The 15,322-nt window shown below is 41.6% G+C and overlaps 1 protein-coding gene across 3 annotated transcripts in view; it reads right to left on the bottom strand.

Annotated features, from left to right (window-relative positions):
- gsk3bb (glycogen synthase kinase 3 beta, genome duplicate b) overlaps positions 1-15,322 on the bottom strand; it is a 112,204-nt gene that overhangs the window by 23,276 nt on the left and 73,606 nt on the right. For all 3 annotated transcript variants that reach the window (XM_060898791.1, XM_060898792.1, XM_060898793.1), the window contains exon 3: positions 9,380-9,463. In XM_060898791.1, coding sequence (XP_060754774.1) covers positions 9,380-9,463 — 84 coding nt within the window. The remainder of the gene's footprint in view (positions 1-9,379; positions 9,464-15,322) is intronic.

The raw sequence follows: 15,322 nt of genomic DNA, 5'->3' as shown, positions 1-15,322 counted from the left end.
AAACATCACTAATCATCCTTGCAAAATTAGGAACTCTGACATAACCATCATGCCTATTTTCAGACTTCAGGGGTATGAATCATCACAGTGGCAAAGTACTTGTGTGTTACAGTAATTGTCTGTCTCTGACGACAGATGCATGACTGCAGACATGATGGTTTACGGTCACTGGCTCCGTTTTGAAATCTTTCACTTGCTACAATTTTATCGCTTGCCTCGTTTTATTATTTATTTATTTATTTTTTAAAAACACCCTCCTGTTGCTGCATGGCTGGGGGGGGGGGGGGGGGGGGAACCTGCTGAAGATGATGAGTCACTTTCTGCCTCACAACAGCAGCTCCACAATTACTCTCCTACTGGCTGGACGGTTTGCGTAGAGCGACGTGATTGGTTCGCCTTAATGGTGTGCACTGAATACTGGCACGTGATTGGTCCACCGAGACACAGACGCTCCGTGATTACGACGGGGACAGCCGAGCAGTGGCGTGTCATCAACAGACACGAGATTAGATCTGTGTGCATGTGTGTGTGAGAGAGAGAGGAAGAATTAGACCTAGATAGGACAAAGGGCAGAACCAATTCAAGTGAGCAAAGGAAATGTTTAATGGCAAATAGTTCTGCATATTACACTCACACACACACACAGAGGAGCCTGCATGACCGAGCGTTGACTTTATACTCATTTATAGCGAGCTGATTAGTACAGTGTTAACGTTAATTAGTACGTTTTTGTTCGCAAACCATTTTGCCATTTTGTGTAGATTCAGGTCAAATAATTCCAATTAAAAGCCAGTTAGATTGCCCACTGCAAAACATGGAAAAGTTCTGGGGGGTGAATACTTCTACAAGCCACTGCAGATCTTTTCCTTTCCCATATCTTGCGTCTATCTCATTCTCTTCCTGGGGTGAGACCAAAACAGGATCCTGTGTTTCTGAATATGTGCCAGGTCATACCCATATCATAGTGACAATCTCCACAATTCCACTTCCATGTGCATGCCAAGTGCGTAAAATGTCTCTCCCTTTTCCCATACACATTGTGTAAGTAAGAATAACTTTTGAGGTCACTAACTCTGGCAATGCGCCACGCTGGTGCCTGTTCTGCATAACTGCGAGTGAGCGAGCGAGCGAGCAAGGGTGTGTGCGTCTATCGTCATAAATCCCATTCTAATCATGGTTTGTGAGCTAAGGCTTCGAGCTGTCCGGGAAAAGCAACAGCACTGACTGATCTTTCGGGCTGCAGGGAAGTCACCGGGTTCAGAGCACTCCGTCAAGTCGGCGAGATGAGACCATTTTCCATGAGTCTAACCACCAATATCAGGCTGTTAATATTTTTAACGCCTCCTTGACAATTCTTGTTGACTGGTTTACGTTCGGAAATTCACAAGTACTCACACCGGTTTTGCATGACCTGGCATTTTTGGTAAAACAAAGCATTTCAATACCACGCCTATTTCCCTGTGCATGAAAAGAGAGAGAGAGAGCGAGAGAGAGAGGGGTACCATGCACCAGTTTGATAGAGGTCTCCTTCTTGTACCTTTCTTATACCGAAAGCAAAAACATTGAAATATTTAAATAATATTGGCCAGCTTTTTTTTTTCCATGGTATATCAGATATATTCCATTCAGCTAGCATGATATTGGATGAGTCGAAGACGAGTAGCTGAATGGAATCTATCTGATATACCACGAAAAAAAGCGCCATTATTATTATTCATAAACATTCCTTTCAGGTGTTCAACGCGTCTATCAAAATTCTCTCAAAATCTTCCGTATTTAACGATGCAAACCTGGCGGCCATGCTTGTTTACAAATTGTCACAGTCGCTCGCTAGCGCGGAAGTTTTACGTCTCCGGCGTGTGACGTCATGTTGTCTTGACGACCATGCGATATCATAAACCATACTGAACGCTCATTCTCCATTCGGTAGAGTGACGTAATACACGTAGGATAAGCGATATGCTAACAATATTGCACGCTATCAAACCAAATGAATGAAACCCGCTAGAAGGGAATAGAACACGTTTTTATTCCACCGAAAAAATGTCCTGTATGTATAATAATGAGCTATACTGGGTGTATGCTCTAGTTTCCACTTGCTGTAGGACACAGTCCATGGAAAGCAACCATGCAATACGTTCATGTTCATTCAACGTAGAGAGTTCACTCAATCTCTTGGTGTAGATAGAGATTGTCATTTCCACACATGGGCCGTTTGCCACGGTGCGACTGGTGAAGTGTGAAAGCTGCTGTCGGGCCTGGGAGTGGTCCAGAAAACTGAAAACGTGGTCTGGGGGCTTTGCGCTGCATACAAAGTAGCAGGATTTCTTCAACTTCCTGAAACATTCCTTCCTGTTTCAGGTTTCATGGTGGCAGAGAATGGGTTCTGGTCAGAGAGGATGGAATGTCTTACTGATGTATAAAACCAGACTTTCATAGGGACCGCTGAAGCACTGTAATTAGCTCCAGTCCAGTGTAATTAGCTTCTGTAAGAATGTCTCCTCGCATGTAGGTATTTCTGCACAATGGCCTGCATCCAAAAAGCACTGCTTGAAGGTTGGCACCAAAGAAAAATACACTATGGCCAAAAGTTTGTGGACGTCTGACCTTGACACCCATAGGTGCTCAGTGAACATCCCATTCCAGATTTAGTTCCGCATTTGCTGTTATAATAACCTCTTCTGGGAAGGTTTTCCACTTGATTTTGGAGCATGGCTGGGGGGGGATACGTGCTCATTCAGTCACAGAAGCGTGAGTGAGGTCAGGCACTGATGCTGGGCGAGGACGCCTGGCGTGAAGCGTTCCAATTCATTCCAGAGGTGTTCAGTGGGGTTGATGTCAGGGCTTGTTTGTACAGGCCACGAGTTCTTCCAATCCAAACTTGGCAAACCATGTCTTCATGGACCTTCCTTTATATACTAGAGCATTACAGATTCCCTTCACTGGAACTAAGAGGCCCAAACCTGTTCCAGCATCACAATACCCCCGGTGCACAAAGACATCCTATACAACTGCATGCTTCCATGTGTGATGGTCAGGAGTCCAAAAACTTTGATAATGACAGATGTTCCTCGTGCCTACCCTTTTGCAACATATGGAATCGTACAACTGATCCATGGTTCAGAAAGAACTAAGTGAACGCATAAGTAGCAATGCACATAATTCCATGATAGTCAGGCACATATCTTCAAGTAAGCCTGAAAATCCTCCCTTACATTCATGCTGCTGTAAGTGTTGGCCAAATGGAAACCACGGTGCTCATTATTTGACGTCAGCTGATGTTCCCAGATTAAAAATAGGGCTGTTCCCATATAAACCACCCGCTAATCAAATGCCTTTTAGCTCTCGCTGGTAGAATGGCATGATGGGATTTCCCTGAAGAGCCACTGCTGACAGGCATGGCTACTGGTATGACACAGCAATGCGTTCCCCTTTCATCCTGATGTAGAAGCAGCATTCCATACCAAGGGTACACATCAACAAGCTTTAAGATGCCATACAAAGACACCATGATGACTGGTTTTCAGCTATTCTTGGCCAAGTGGGTTTTTACTGGGAGCATTGTGTGTATGTGTGTGTGTAAACGAGATCCGAACAACAACCCATGTTCATGACACATGGGTCATCTTTAACCATCGGCCTGTGTAAAGGGTAAAAAATACAGAAAAGCAGCAGCTCATGTATCTAAGTGCTAATAATAATAATAATAATAAGGCCATTATTAAAAAATGTTCTGTTTCCGGTCCACCGGCCGGGTGAGTGCCGTTTGTGCGGTTGAAATTTTTTTTTTTTTAACGCCGGCTTTTCGACATTTTTTTCGGGTTCGTAAATCTAAAATCGAACTTGACATTTCCGCATTCCCAGAGCTTTCGACTAAGGCTCATACTAGCCAGCCATGACAAATAAGTAGCCAGCCGGGGGAGTAAACACAAAATAAACTCCTGTGCATGCAGTTCCCAGGATTAAATGTATTTTCCACAGACCATTTATTTATTCACGTTACTCAAATACAAAGTAAAATGGCAGTAAATCTTCTCTCTTTTCTTGCGTATTGCATCATGAGGCGTTCCTGGCTTGTAAATCTCTTATTTTCGGTGCAGGACACATTCACGCAGCTGAGCATGCTATGAATTAACAACGACAACGGTCTGCAGTGGGGCTACACAATTACACACTCAGCGAACATTTCTCCATTTGTGTATGAAAATACACTCCAACCACTCAGTTTGGTTTCATTTACAACCAACGCTGTCTTTTGATGCCAGCACTAGGGCTGTAACGATACACCCAACTCACGATTCGATTCGTATCGCGATTTTTGACCCACGATTCGATACGCCCACGATTTTTTAAAAATGTTTTTTTAAAAGTAGTAAATTTGACTTATTAACATTTACTTACTTACATTAACTATTTAATAACAAATAATTCAGACCACTGCAGAGAATGAGTAATATGTATGCAAAAATGAACAAATGTATATCCAAAGATTGTTTTATTTCTCAAAATAATACTGTTGAGCCGGAAGCTCTGTTTTTTTCGGTTCTGAAAAAGTCATTTTTCCAAATCGTGTAAATCCATTAAGATTTTTTTTGGGGGGTGGCTCTCTCACTGTCTCACTCTCATAGGGCCAATGATTTTCTGTGATCGCGGAAAACAGATGGAAATTACGGAATTTTTATGGTGAAACATTGCTCGCGTGTCAAAATGTAACTGCCGCAGAAGGCTTCCGCCCAAGCAGACATGCCTTCAGTGTTGCCAGATATTGCTAACGTTTTCCACCCCAAAATATGTTCAAAACCAGCCAAAAAGCACCTAAACCTGCCCAATCTGGCAACACTGCATGCCTTTCCGGTCAAGTGATTGTGATTGGCTTGTGGCACACCTAGCCAGCCAATGAGCTGCTTGTTTACAGATTCGCTCCCCGCGTCGCAACCAGAATGGCGACCGCTTAAAAGAAATGAATGCTCTGCCAGTGGCGAGTGTGGACGTTGCGTGACTCGCAGAAGATTGTCGCAGGTCGGTGAAAAAACGACTTACTAATAGATATAAAAAAATAAAAGCAATTTACGTAAGTTTAAAATGTAATTTAAATAAAAAGTAAAGTATTCATAAATTGAAGTTTGGAAGCGCCTCTGTTTTTGGGCTGAGGAGAAGTTTGAAAGGGTGTACCGCGATTCTGCCTTCTTATATCGCGATACGGATCGTGGCTCTGCGTATCGCGATTTCGATTTCGATACGCATATCGTTACAGCCCTAGCCAGCACGTAACTGAACGAGAGAAGACTGGTTTACTGGAGACAAAATAAGCGTTATCTCTGCTTCTGTTCCCTCCCCGACACACTACTGCCTCCGCCGAGTGCGCGCACTCTGAACTGAATCAGCTCTGCGCATGCGCCATGCGGCACAAAAAAATGGCAGCCACCATGAAGGAAGGAGATCCGGAGTTTTCAAACATTTGCTTAAGTGTGAAATCGCAAAATGGTATTCTAGCGAACAACAAAATAGTAAAGATTCAGAAAAACAAATCATTCCGTGATCATTTTAATAGTGTAATTTCATCCTAACTAGGCCTAACGGCCGATTTAGAACTACAAAAAGTCCGTGTGTCGGACATTTTAAGTATGTTTGTAAAAGTTTTGCAAATATTGCAGTCAGCATTTAAAATGCTAACTTAAAGTTTTTGTACAAGTTTCAGTTGATTAAACTGTCATTTTATTAAATGTGTCTGCTTTTGTAATAAAGTACTGAAAGAAAAAGCAAACACAGCATTGCGATTTCTTATCCATCCATATATATAAAAAAATAAATAAAAATCCCTCCCTCTCGACTGAAATTTTTTTTGCTCATCCAGTGCACAGGAAACGGATTTTTTTAAAGGATGGCCCAATAATAATAATAATAATCATCATATTAATATACTGGTACTCTGTATACTATACTACAGAGTTTAACCAACTGTAACCATGTTTACACACAGCCTAATAATCCATTAATAATCATGAATATACAAACGGATTAGTGTAAACCAACTGGGGCCAGTCAGAATTAAATTCCTCTCTGACTGAACGAGGTGACACACCCCTTTAAAAATCTATGAAAGAAGAGAATAATAGCCATGTAAACCTATTTTGAGGGAGATGAGGGAAGGGCAATGAGTTCACTAAAGTTGGCTCGACATTTGAAATCCGTCACACGTTCCGTGACGATACAGAACACAGGCGTTTAAAAAAAAAAGACAAAAAAAAAAACCTCACACCAGAAAAATCTGTAATAAAACCTGTATTACTTGCGCAGTTACCTCCAGATGGCAGCTTTTAAATGTTAGTAAAAAGGTGTGTAACAATATATCGTGTGGAGGTAAATCGCGATACAAATTTATGATCGTTAGAATCAAAATAAAAAGATGAATCATGATTATTACTAAAGAAAAGTGAAGCAAACAGAGGTAGTACAAATTCATAATTCATACAAGTTTAAGAAAAATATTTTTGTTATTAACTTTTTCAGATTTAATAAAAGGAATAGTTTAGTGAATAGGCTATTTTTTATCCTAAACTTTACAAATATGGGTAAATTATTGTTGGTTATTAAGAAAATGAAAAAAAAAAAGAAATAAAAAAACTTTTTTTTTATTTAACACAAGGAATATTTATGTTGATAAACAGGAAACTGTTGCAATTTTGTGGCAGTAAAGTTTTCATTTAATTTTTGTTCAGAAAAAATATATAGTGGGAAAATCAAATCGTGAACCCGATATCATAAACCAACGCAAACTGTGAACTGGGTGAATGCCTCGGTGGTAACATGAGATGATGTCTTAAGATGTTGCATCAATTTAATATAATGTGTGCATTTCTTGTTCTTTGCAACAGCTAGGGCACGGCATTGTTCCTCAATCAACAATCGAACATCGATGATACAGGGGAAGCCATGGCCTAATGGCTAACGAAGCAGCTTTGGGACCTAAAGGTCACAGGTTTGATTCCCTGGACCAGCAGGAATGGCTTGAGCATGGCACCCAACCCTTAACTAGTCTGGTTAACACCAGACCATATCACAAGTGAAATATGGTCTGGAATCCGCCTATTGAATTTCTCGTAGGGGAGGTGTGGTTTACGATTGTCAACGGCCGTTTATTGGACGCTGCGAATGTCTATCATTTGGCGTATGGCCAATCATGGCCCATGGCCAATCATGGCAGTTGTACCCGGTGACGTAGTTAGAGCGACGAAGAAGAGAAGGAAAGAGAAGGCAAAACAAAAATAGGAAAACAATGGCACTGAACGATTACTGCCGTTTTAAAACAAACTTTCGCTCTAAACTATTCAGAACAGTGTCTAAAGCTGGATCGAAAGTTTGGTTCGTATCGCTCGCCGCCATGTTAAATGTGATCCGTAAACAGTCCCAAATAAACTACAAACTTCCGTTTGTCGAGTAGTACGCGTCACCGTCTTTCCACCCCTCCCCACTCTCTGATTGGCTCCCTAACTCAGGCGAGCCTTTAGACCATAGTTTCCATGCTGTCTTTTCAGATCGTAACGATTGTGCAAAGCATCATGGGATTTCCCAGGCTAACCCTTAACTGCTGCTCTGGGTATGTTGCTCTGGATAAGAGCGTCTGCTAAATACCATTCATGTAATGTAATTTAAAAACACAAGTAGTGTGATTAAAAAGCCTTACCTGTTATACTAACTCTGACAGTAAACCTCATTCCCTGCATGTGTGCAACTTAGGATCCGATTTCATATAATGCGCATATGTAACAAATTGTATACAGATGTTAGATAGTGTTGAAACATTTCTTGTTTGTTGGATCTTGGACAAACGGGTCCAAAACATATATATATGAGTGATTCCACGCTTATGGGTACTGAAATGGGGACATGAACTTATTCACCTAAAACCATTTCTTTTTTTACCATCAGGTCACAAAACATGTAATCTTTAATGAATGATATGTTAAAAGATAACTTTAATTTTCTGAGATGTAATAAAAACATATTTATATGCCAAAGTCAAGCCTATGAGTTCCAAAATGATGTCTGTTACATTACTTCTGTTACGATTGTCCATCTCGCGTCTGTTACAAATTAATTACAATCTAGCTATATACCATGTTAATCTTATTGAAAGAATGTGTATGTTTATTCTACTACACATGTTTATTAATTATATTTGCTAAAACATCACCTTCCTATGTTTCAAAAAGTAATTCTACATTGTTAAAATTGAGAATCTATATGTCCACAACACTTCTGTTACGTTCTGACTTTGGCATATAAATATGTTTTTATTACATCTCAGAAAATTAAAGTTATCTTTTAACATATCATTCATTAAAGATTACATGTTTTGTGACCTGATGGTAAAAAAAAGAAATGGTTTTAGGTGAATTTTTAAAAATAAGTTCATGTCCCCATTTCAGTACCCATAAGCGTGGAATATATATATAATAATAATATACCGTATTTTCTGGACTATAGAGCGCACCTGTATATAAGCCGCATCAGCTCTATTTAAAAAAAAAAAAATTAAAAAAAGATATACAAGCCGCACCGGGCTATAAGCCGCAGATATCTATGTTGAAAAATTAGATATTTACTGCATGTACAGAACGATTTTGTACTGTAAATGTACATGTATGTCCCTGAACAGATTCTTTCCGAACAGTGCCTTTTAACACGGCAGCAACTTTGCTGATTAAAACGGAACAGAACCAAGAGAAAATAACCGGTATTTATTTACCTTCATTTCTCCTGTGTTTGAAACCACAAGTCACTTTAATCATCTTCGCTGGATTTGAAAATAATTACCAGTTAGTAATTTGTCGTGCGTGTTCTATCTGCTAAAGATCTGCTAATTCTTCTTTGCATTGAGTTTTCGTCTATCTTATTTTTGATTCTACTTCCGGTTAGAGCGCCCCTAGCGGTGGAAGAAAAATCCACAGAATAGCCGCACCTTTGTATAAGCCGCATGGTTCAAAACCTAGGAAAAAAGTAGCGGCTTATAGTCCAGAAAATACGGTATATAATAATATATATATATATTTTGCAGTACTACAAACTACTCTCAAACCTACACCTCAAAAGGTCAAGTACGTGTGGACTGTGCAAATAAAAATACGTAGTACAGCAGTGCTTAAAGGAGGTTATCAGGGTCCACTGAAACTCGTTTGCAAAATGAAAGCGTGGCACCTGTGGTCTTACATGGCTCTCCTGAGGACGAGAGTCACATACTGTCCTCTAGGGAAAGCCATTTCTTGAATGGTGGAATGGGATTCCCCCTACCCGCAGTTAGCATGCCACGCAAATCCAACAAAATATTACAAAAGAGAAAAGAGCGCAAAAGGAGAAAAAACAAAAACAAAGGACCCACCTTATCCCCACTGGAGTAGAAGAAATAGCGTAGACGGACAATGTTGCAGTGGTCCAGCTTCCTCATGATCTGCAGCTCACGATTCTGTTAGTGGGAATTGACATATTTAAAAATAAATAAATACCTCGAAATTAATTCTTTACAAAAATCAACAGCGAGCAGAAACACTCATATCCATACAGTTAAAATGTGTTCTATTGTTAAGACACAATAGCACAGACTTTAAAAAGAAAAGGAAAAAAAAAACACCACCACACGCCCTATTACAATAACAACAAGAAGACCGAGTTATCTATATCCCCCGCCCAAAATACCAACTATATACCCAAGTTTCAAGATATTATTTGTCACATTTTTCAAGTTGTGCTGCAGGAAACCAACCCCACCTCTTTACACTGACCTCAGCAGCCAATAGCATAAACCCTTTGGTCCAGGGGAGCTAAAAATTACAATTTCTCACATTTCTTAGTATTAAAAGAAACATATACATTAGGGCCTCTGCGTGCTCTTGTGACAAGGCTTTCGCAGATAGCTTTTCGCAGACAGTTGTAATTTATCGTTGAGCGGGGAGTAATAGGCGTGCGCGATGTTATTCACCGCCACAACGCAAGGGGGCGCGAAGTCGCAAAATCGCTAGGAGTAGTTGGTGGGTGTGGTTAGTGGAGTGTTTATCCTCCGGTTACTTATAATGACTAGAACTGGAGTCGTATAGATGTACGTACTCCCTCACTTCCTCGATCAACCGCTCTTCGTGCTGCTCCATCTTCGCTCGTGTTTTTAAAAATGGCGGTCGTGAAAACAAACCAAACCGGGAAAGTAGGGAAGCGGAAGTGCATGTACAGCGGATGTAGAGTGGACCAATCAGAGCCCTTTTGTCTGCGACGCTGTCTGCGAGGCTTCTGCGGTGGTCACAATTTTTGGGAGGTGCGCGCAGAGCGTCTGCGAAGGTGGGGGGGCTACGCAGACACTGTCTGCGACGCTATCTGCGAGGACTGCATTGTAAGCATAAATTGGCCTTTAGGGTGCATCAGTTGCCCCCTAAAAATGAAAAGTTCCTCTGATCATGATGCATTTTTGTTTTTATGTTCCTTTTGGTAAGAAAACACACCGGGTGAAATCTCATCTCATCTCATTATCTGTAGCCGCTTTATCCTGTACAAGGTCGCAGGCAAGCTGGAGCCTATCCCAGCTGACTACGGGCGAAAGGCGGGGTACACCCTGGACAAGTCGCCAGGTCATCACAGGGCTGACACATAGACACAGACAACCATTCACACTCACATTCACACCTACGCTCAATTTAGAGTCACCAGTTAACCTAACCTGCATGTCTTTGGACTGTGGGGGAAACCGGAGCACCCGGAGGAAACCCACGCGGACACGGGGAGAACATGCAAACTCCACACAGAAAGGCCCTCGCCGGCCACGGGGCTTGAACCCGGACCTTCTTGCTGTGAGGCGACAGCGCTAACCACTACACCACCGTGCCGCCTGGGTGAAATATTTTGACAAAATTCAAAAGTTTAATGGTGGCACCAGGAGCTCAAAGTTATGGAAAAAGCTGCTATTTTATGACTTTTATGACAAAATTTCCATCACTTTCCATGAAACATTATGGCACCTTATAGAGTATACCAAATATCTTAGATACTGTAGACAGTATGTCTAGAATGTCTAAAAATATTTGGAGGTTTATTTTAGGGTGTCATTAGCATTATCTATCAATGTTATAACCCTGGTTTTAAGCTTGCTGCCTATGCATATGCTAGCCCCTGTTAAAGTTATAATGATGCTGGATTACCTGTTTTCAAGACAACTGAAGATACAAGTGAAATGTTAAGAAGGAAATTCTCAGTGTCTATTTCCTATGTGGCCGTCTCAGATTTGGAACCAGTACTCTGTCTTTTGCTACAACTTGCACAATGTTCGGGAATCTTTCTTCTATTGTGGCAGAACCAACTTTCTCATGGGCGAGTTGAACCCCACGCTCTGCCACATCATTTGTCACAATGAAGTTTGTGAGTGTTGCCTTTATCCTCTGGTAAGATGCCAAGCCATCCCATTGTGACACTGGTGCTGAGAGCAGATGATCATCAAATATATCAAAAGCTGCAAAGAACAGCCACGAATCTTCACCTATGAAGTTTTCCAGTTTGAGGGCCACAAGAAAGCAATAAATGGAGTCCAACATTGTGATTCAAACCTTATGCGAAAACATAAAATAAGCGTTTTTTGGCAAAAAATGAACCTCATGGTGCCACCATTAGACTTTTGAATATGGTTAAAAAATTTTACAGGATGTCTTTATTGGTGAAAAGGAACACCCAAACAAAAATGCATCAGATTTTATGAAAGTGAGGGCAACTGATGCAGCCTAATATACAGTACTTAATCAACACATCTCCCAACTTTCAAGACCATGCCACTCATAGTTTTCAAGTTCTGCTCCAGAAACTAAACCTACCCCTAAGACTAACTTGAGGGACTAAGTCTGAAATTGTTTCCATGGAAGAACAAAAAATTTAAATTCCTCAAATTTCTTAGTATGAAAAGGCACGTCTACATCACCTTGTTAACATGTATACCAAGTTTCAAATCCATATCATGAATAGTTCAGCTCCGGAAATGAACATTACTCTTCTGCCCCTTTTCCACCAAAGCAGTTCCAGGGCTGGTTCGGGGCCAGTGCTTAGTTTGGAACCGGGTTTTCTGTTTCCACTGACAAAGAACTGGCTCTGGGGCCAGAAAAACCGGTTCCAGGCTAGCACCAACTCTCTGCTGGGCCAGAGGAAAGAACCGCTTACATCAGCGGGGGGGCAGAGTTGTTCAGACCAACAACAATAACAAGACCGCGAAAGATCGCCATTTTTAAGCGACGAGAAGCAGCAGCTGTACAAACGCGAAGTCATCCATTATTATTATTGTTGTTGCTGCTGCTTCCGTGTTTTTGCTTCGATATTCGCGCCAAGGTTTATGCAAACATAGCGACGTAACTGACGTATACAACGACGTAACTGACGTATACAGCGACGTAACTGACGTGGCTTCCCTTAGCACCGCGAGCTATGGAAAAGCAAACTGGTTCTCAGCTGGCTCGCAAGTTGAACGAGTTGTGAACCAGCACCAGCACTGGCCCCGAACCAGCCCTGGAACTGATTTGGTGGAAAAGCGGTATTAGGCTACGTTCACACTGCAGGCTGAAGTGACTCAAATCCGATCTTTTCGCCCATATGTGATCTGTATCCGATCTTTTATTGACAATATGAACGACACAGATCCGATTTTTTCAAATCCGACCCAGGCCGTTTGGATATGTGGTCCTAATTCCGATCCCTATCCGCTCTTTTCATATGCGACTTCAGTCTGAACCGCCAGGTCGCACTCATCCGACTTACACGTCATCAACAAGCCACAAACGTCACTATTCTGCGCTGAAGTAGGTGGCGGGTCTCTCAAAAAAAGTTACAACAACATGGCGCATAATCACGGGCGCAGATAGAGGGTGGGACTCGTCCCACCCAGATTTCAATTCACCTCGTTCGGTCCCCCCCACTTATAGGGAGGAAAAAACATCTATGCTGTCTTTCTTTGCATAAGGCAAACCTCACGGAAAAATCAAAAGACTAATTACCATTCGGTTTATTGAGGTGCACGGCAGTGTATACATAGTTGCAACAACTCACATAAAACAAAGACTGATATTCGGTTGGTTGAGCTGCGCAGACTGCACAGGTTGCGAGCTCGAGCTTGGTTGCTATGGTAACCCACAACAAGTTTGACAGGCATATCGGGGTTGGGGTTGGTTTGCTGGCAGCTTTGTCCTCCCCCCCCCAGTTTTTTGTCCCCCCCAGTTCAAAAAACGTATCTGTGCCCCTGCGCATGACATCAATGCGAGGGACGCTTCGGGCTGTGAAGGTTCTGAATCTTCTCAATGGAAGGACGCAGAGGTTAGGGAGCTGATTTCCATTTGGGGGGATGCAGCTATTCAAGCTAGATTGGATGGGTCATACCGCAACCGGGCGGTTTTACTTCCGTAAACACTGGCCATGCTCACTGCGTGTGACGTCGTCGTATCCTGCAGTGCGCATGCGGAACACTTTTAGGTCGCTTTTCGTTCATACTGAGGATCACATACAAGTCGCATATATTTGTTAATGTGAACGACCTCACAAAAAAATCGGATTTCACAAAAAAATCGGAATTGAGCATTAAGCCTTGCAGTGTGAACGTAGCGTTAGAAACTAAGTCATAATCTATTTATGTAAAAATTTGAAAAGTACTATTTTTTCCAAAAAAATCCAAAATAGCAAAAGGTACCAGTTCACATGTTGCTTGATATGTTTCCAAAGTTTCTTGAAGATATCTTCAGTAGTTTTAAAGATATGGCCCAGAAACGAAAATGTGACCAGACGGAACCCGTTTCTAAATCCGATAACTAGAGGAACCCGAGCGGTGCAAGGATGGAGTCTAATTTCAGCAACTGTACAAGTATGGCTAGTGCATTTTCAGTACACAGAAGACGACGTGACTAATATCGGACCTAATTATTCAGCTACAATCCAAAAGTCTCCGATTTCTAGAAATGCAAAAATGACCATGACTGGATTATTAGTGTGCACGTAAACACATTCATCGCTATTTTCAGAAACCGTCCAATATACTGTATCTATACTACAGCGCTGCTGAATTCTCAAATCTGATTGGTCAGAAGGGGTGCGTTATTTTCGTATAACAGTACAGCTTAGACAGCAGCTGCAGCTGGAACATGGACAACAGGTTCATATTAATGCGCTCTTTTTAATATGTCATTGTTTCTACAGTAACAGCTCATACACAAGGACGAGTACGGCACCACATAATCTAAAACCAAGAAGAAAGGGATTAAAAAAGAAAAAGCATTTAACAAAGTAAAACCTACAGTCATTGATGTGACGTTTCTGTTAGGATACATTTACTTAACATTTATTAAAGGAGTCTCAGTCGTAAGAGCTTTGCAGGATTCAAAGTTTCCCAGCTCAGGAAAAACTTAAGGACAGAGGAGCTGATACATCTTTGTAAATTTCTCTATAAACTGAAAGTCTTATTTATTTGTAGATAGAGAGAGAAAAAAAAGGGGGTGGGGTCTGCTGAGGGAAGCACTATCACAGTTTAGCATACAGTGCTGAGCGTAAATGAGTACACCCCACAACAAAAACTACTACATCTAGTACTTTGTATGGCCTCCATGAGTTTTAATGACAGCACCAAGTCTTCTAGGCATGGAATGAACAAGTTGGCGACATTTTGCAACATCAATCTTTTTCCATTCTTCAACAATGACCTCTTTTAGTGACTGGATGCTGGATGGAGAGTGATGCTCAACTTGTCTCTTCAGAATTCCTCAAAGAAAATAATTTCTTTCCACCACAAAGGTGAAGGCTACAAAAAGATCAGCAACGCTTTACTTATCAGTCAGAATACTGTAGCAAAAGTGGTACAAAAATTTAAGAAAGATGGAACTGCAACCATCTCACAGAGACGTCCAGGTCGTCCACGGAAGTTAACACCTCGACAGGAGCGTCTTCTGATGAGAAGGGTTGAAGAAAATCGGCATGCAAGTTCACTGCAGTTATCTAAAGAAGTAGAAAGCCAAACTGGGGTGACTATTTCCCGTGACACAATACAGCGTACACTGCAGAGGAATGGCATGCATGGATGCCGTCCACGAAAGAAGCCTCTCCTAAAGCCCAGGCACAAAAAAGCCTGCCTAGAGTTTGCCAGGGCCCATGCTGACAAAGATGAAGACTACTGGGACTCTATACTCTGGAGTGATGAGGCCAAGATAAATGTTTTTGGAACTGATGGCTTCAAAACTGTATGGCTTCGCAAAGGTGAGGAATACAAAGAAAAATGCCTGGTGCCTACAGTGAAACATGGTGGTGGCAGTGTCCTTATGTGGGGCTG

The sequence above is a fragment of the Neoarius graeffei genome, chromosome 18 (assembly GCF_027579695.1).
Source record: "Neoarius graeffei isolate fNeoGra1 chromosome 18, fNeoGra1.pri, whole genome shotgun sequence".
NCBI classification, from domain to species: Eukaryota; Metazoa; Chordata; class Actinopteri; order Siluriformes; family Ariidae; genus Neoarius; species Neoarius graeffei.
The sequence above is the reverse complement of the archived record's forward strand: the minus strand, read 5'-3'. Positions and strand labels throughout refer to the sequence as shown.